The sequence below is a fragment of the Magnolia sinica genome, chromosome 8, assembly GCF_029962835.1.
Source record: "Magnolia sinica isolate HGM2019 chromosome 8, MsV1, whole genome shotgun sequence".
Lineage (NCBI taxonomy): Eukaryota > Viridiplantae > Streptophyta > Magnoliopsida > Magnoliales > Magnoliaceae > Magnolia > Magnolia sinica.
In genome coordinates this window covers 5,262,524-5,266,803 of record NC_080580.1, presented here as the reverse complement: position 1 = coordinate 5,266,803, position 4,280 = coordinate 5,262,524, and the positions used below count along the sequence as shown (strand labels likewise).

The 4,280-nt window shown below is 44.2% G+C and overlaps 1 protein-coding gene across 1 annotated transcript; it reads right to left on the bottom strand.

Annotated features, from left to right (window-relative positions):
- LOC131252688 (7-deoxyloganetic acid glucosyltransferase-like) lies at positions 1 to 3,980 on the bottom strand. Its single transcript, XM_058253365.1, has 2 exons — positions 3,404 to 3,980; positions 1 to 950 (listed from the first exon to the last, which is right to left on the bottom strand). Exons 1-2 carry the CDS (start codon positions 3,909 to 3,911, stop codon positions 16 to 18), a joined length of 1,443 nt encoding a protein of 480 aa, XP_058109348.1. The 5' UTR covers positions 3,912 to 3,980; the 3' UTR covers positions 1 to 15.
- Between the last annotated feature and the right edge of the window lie 300 nt (positions 3,981 to 4,280).

Below are 4,280 nucleotides of genomic sequence, written 5' to 3'. Positions count from 1 at the left end.
AATAAAAAGAGCTCATCATAAGCTCATACCTCTAATGTCCTCAATCAATCTCTCCATATTCATATAAGATGACCCACCACGACTAACACACTTTTTCGCCAAATCCGCCATCTTAGCCGCCCTTTTCCTCAGCTCCACATTTTCATACATCATCTCTCTCACCAACATCTCAACCGTCCGTCTATCACACCTATCCTTCATGTCCAAACCAACCCTCCATACATGCCCGACGAACCGGCTATTTATCTGCTGATCCGCAAAGAAGGGCCAGCATATCATCGGCACACCTGCAAACACGCTCTCCAGCGTCGAGTTCCACCCGCTGTGAGTCAGAAACCCGCCAACAGCGTGGTGGGTCAGAACCTCCTGCTGTGGGGCCCACTCAACAAGGCATCCCCTCTCATTGGTCGCTTCCAGTAACTCGCCTGGGATGTGACCCATGTCTCCTTTTCCGTTAACCAGATCCGGACGTATGACCCACAGGAATCGGGTCTGGCTGTTGACCAGACCGTGCCAGAACTCGAGCAACTCGGACCGAGTCACCACTGCAAAACTGCCAAAGCTAACGTAGAGGACTGAGTCGGATGGTTGTGAGTCGAGCCACGTCATGCAAGTTCTGTCTTCTTTCCAGAGGCTGGAGGAGGAGGAATCTTTGTGGGTTGACTCAGTTGAATCGGTGAGTCGGGTTTTGAGGAGCGAGTGGAGGGGCCCGATTGTGTATGTGGTGGGGAAGTGGGCCCGGATTTGAGAGAGGGTGGGGCCCTCGAGGTCTTCGAAGGTGTTGAGGATGAGGGCCGAGGCGCGAACCGAGTTGAGTGTTTCGGACTGGACAAATTGGAGAAACGGATCGGTGAGTTGCTTGGCTCGGCAGAAACTCGGTAGGTCGCAGCGTCGGAGGATGTTTTCCATTCCCGGCACGCACGTGATCGCGTGTTCCATGTCAGCATCATCTGAGGAGAGAGATATTTTTATTAAATGACTAAAATACCCTTATTTTAGAAATTGATGAAATTATGGCTGTACATTGAGCCGAGTCCGCTTGACTCGTCCATGCTATACTCGAGTTCGAGTTCGAGCTTGAGCTCGCCCTCGAGCTCAACATTGAAGCTTGGCTTGTTTGCCAAAGCTTTCAAGTCGAGTTCGAGTCGAGCTAGTAGTTCGAGTCAAGTCGAGTTTATCTCGAGTCGAGTCGAGTTTACCTCAGTAGGTAAGGGAAAGAAAAAGAGGGAATGAAGACGAGTAGGGTCGGATAGGATTTTTTAGTAAAAAGTTTTTTTTTAACTTAAATATATATATTATATATATTTAATATTAATATAATATATTAAAATATATTACTCGAGCTCAAGCTTCAAGTCAAGTCGAGTTCAAGTTGAGTTGAGTTGAAATACACCATGGTTGAACTTGGCTTGAACTCAACTTGAGCTTTAGTAAACAAGCTTGACTCGCCTTGAGTCGGCCTTTCAAGCCGAGTCAATCCGAGCTTAGTCGAGCCAAGTCAAGTGAGCTTTTCGAGCTAGCTTGACTCGCGTACAGCCCTAGACGAGATTGACCCAGGCAACTGCACTAAGCACGCCAGATTCGGGTCACCTCCTATTGTACCAATAGACCTAACCGGGTGGGTAGTTGTCGGTGCTATGTGGACCCCAACATGATGTATGTGTTCTATCCATGCCATCCATCGATTTTGTAAGATAATTTTAGATTTTGATCCCAAAAATGAGGTAAATATAAATCTCATGTGGACCATACCATGGAAAACAGTTGTCATTGAATGTCCACCATTAAAAACCTCCTAGGGCCCACTGTAATGGTTATTTGACATCTAACCTGTTGCTTAGGTCATACAGACTTGGATGAAAGTAAAAATATATATATATCAGCTTGATCCAAAACTTTTGTGGCCCCCAAGAAGTTTTTAACGGTGGGTGTTCAATCAACACTGTACGGTCCACTTGAAATTTGGATCAACCTCATTTTTGGGATCATACCATAAAATGATATGTAAGAATGGGTGGACGGAATGGATGAAACACACACACATCATGGTGGGGCCCACAGAGCACCTACCACCAGCCAATGTCTAGTGGCAGGGGGAGTATCCGATCCGTTTTCGGTTAAGGTCTTGTTGGTCCAGATCTAACTCTTATTTGCACAGATCTGGACTGGATCGGGTTTGGGTACCCATTGGATGTCAATTCTCTTGCGTGGCATCTTTGTAAGATCATATCCGTTCATCTGATGGGATCCACCAATTACTTAATTTATAACAGAAATCAGGCCACCCATTCATCATTTAGTACAAGGGTGCATGAGAAAATGAACGGTTAGCATGGCTGTTTGATCCACCTTATGAATGACGGGCCTGATTTTAGTGACAAACAATCATGGTGAGACCTACCAAATAAAAGGCCCTGATCTTGTACAAATCCATAATATCATACTCGAAAATGTTGCATCCAGGAGACTACTCTTACGCCTGGCTATTTAACTCCTCCAGACAAATTTCAGCCGCTCAGTTGGTGGCACAGATAGTCGGGCCCACCGTGAAACAACAGAGACCACAAAGGCACGGATCATCCTGACCATTCCATTAGTACCAATAGTCTGCAATGGTCCCATTGGATGGTTAAGATGGCCCAAGCAGAAAGTGTATGATTGAATAAGGACTGTTGGCTCACCTGATGCCTGTAACACTGACACTGAGGCCCACCTAATAACATGCAAGGATACGGATTTCGTGGTGACTTCGACACTGCATTTTGTCACATCGTGCGGTCTGATAATGTTATCACCAACGGACGAATCCCGCTACAAGAAAATAGATATTTTCTCTGTAGTAAGCTTTTAATCCGGATTCCTTGACATGGGAAAGGCTGCTGATCCAGACTCTGGGTTATACAGTAAAACACACCTGGACATGGCTGATGTGTTGATGTCACCAAGTCCTGTGGGTTTCATCATGAGGTATGTATTATATCCAAACCGTCCGTTCATTTGAAGAGTTCATCGTATGATTTGAGCCGAAAAATAAAATAAATCCAAAAATCAATTTGACCACACTGGAAAAGATAGTTGGAGATTGAACGTTTACCATTGAAACCCTTTGGTGGTAAGTGAAGTTTTGAATTAATATGATATTCGTTTTTCGTCTCCATCCAGGTCCGTGTGACCTTATCAACGGATTCGATGGAAAATAAACATTATGGTAAGCCCTACGATTTGTTTTAACGGTGAGAATCAGTGTCCCACTGCTATTTATGGTGTGGTCCACTTTAGCTTTGGATATGCCTCATTTTTGGTCTGATGCCTTAAGATGATCTGCGTATATGGACTGCGATCATAAATTGGACCGTTCACTGTACATGGCCCACCTTAGCTTACAATCAAGAAATCTACGTACCTTTGAATGGAAGCTCGCCCGCTTGTATTATTTTGGGTATACAAAAATAAGACCAGAAGCTGCAAGCACTGATAGTACGAAATGCGAAGATCGGAATCGCAAGTTCATTAGCGACGTCGATCGTGAACGTCATGATCCCATCAGCAATAATACAAGTGATCGGATCGTCCGATCGACGGTCAGATATCAACATCTCTCTAAACAACGGCTTTGCGTTGGCCTTAAGCGAATCGTGTAAGTCTATCAAGAAGTCAACGGACCGTGGGTGTTCCGGTGGGAGCCCATCGGATATGGTTGCGAACCGGAACCTGGGCCAGTGGGCTGCCTCGGACCCGAGATCCGTGCATTGGAGTAGACGGTCGTGATTGTGATGAGAATTGAGGAAGGTGACATGGAATTCAGCTAGACAGAGGAGCTGTGCTAAGTTGAGCATGGAGTTTATGTGACCTTGGGCAGGGAGGGGGAATATCAATACATGAGGGACTTTCTTTTGGTGTGGTTGCTCCATGACTTCCGCCCTCTTTTCTTATCTCTTCTTCTTTCTTTCTTTTTGTTTTTTATTTTTTATTGTAGTGCTTGAACTACCTTAAATAGCAATCAGGTCTGTTTGTGATTAATAATATTCCCTATTATTTTATATGAAATTACGATAATACCCTTGTCAGATCTTTTGTCACAGTGACCATAATAATTCGGCCTGCCACAAAAATACGTAGGAAAGTTGGAATTTTATTTGACAGAGACACTGAAAATTTAGAAAGAAAATTAAAATTGAAAATGCCAGAAATATGGAGAGGGATATGCTCATGTATAATTTAATACGAACGATGACGTTAAACTTAGACCAGAAAAGTAAATGGTTATTAAACAAGAAAAA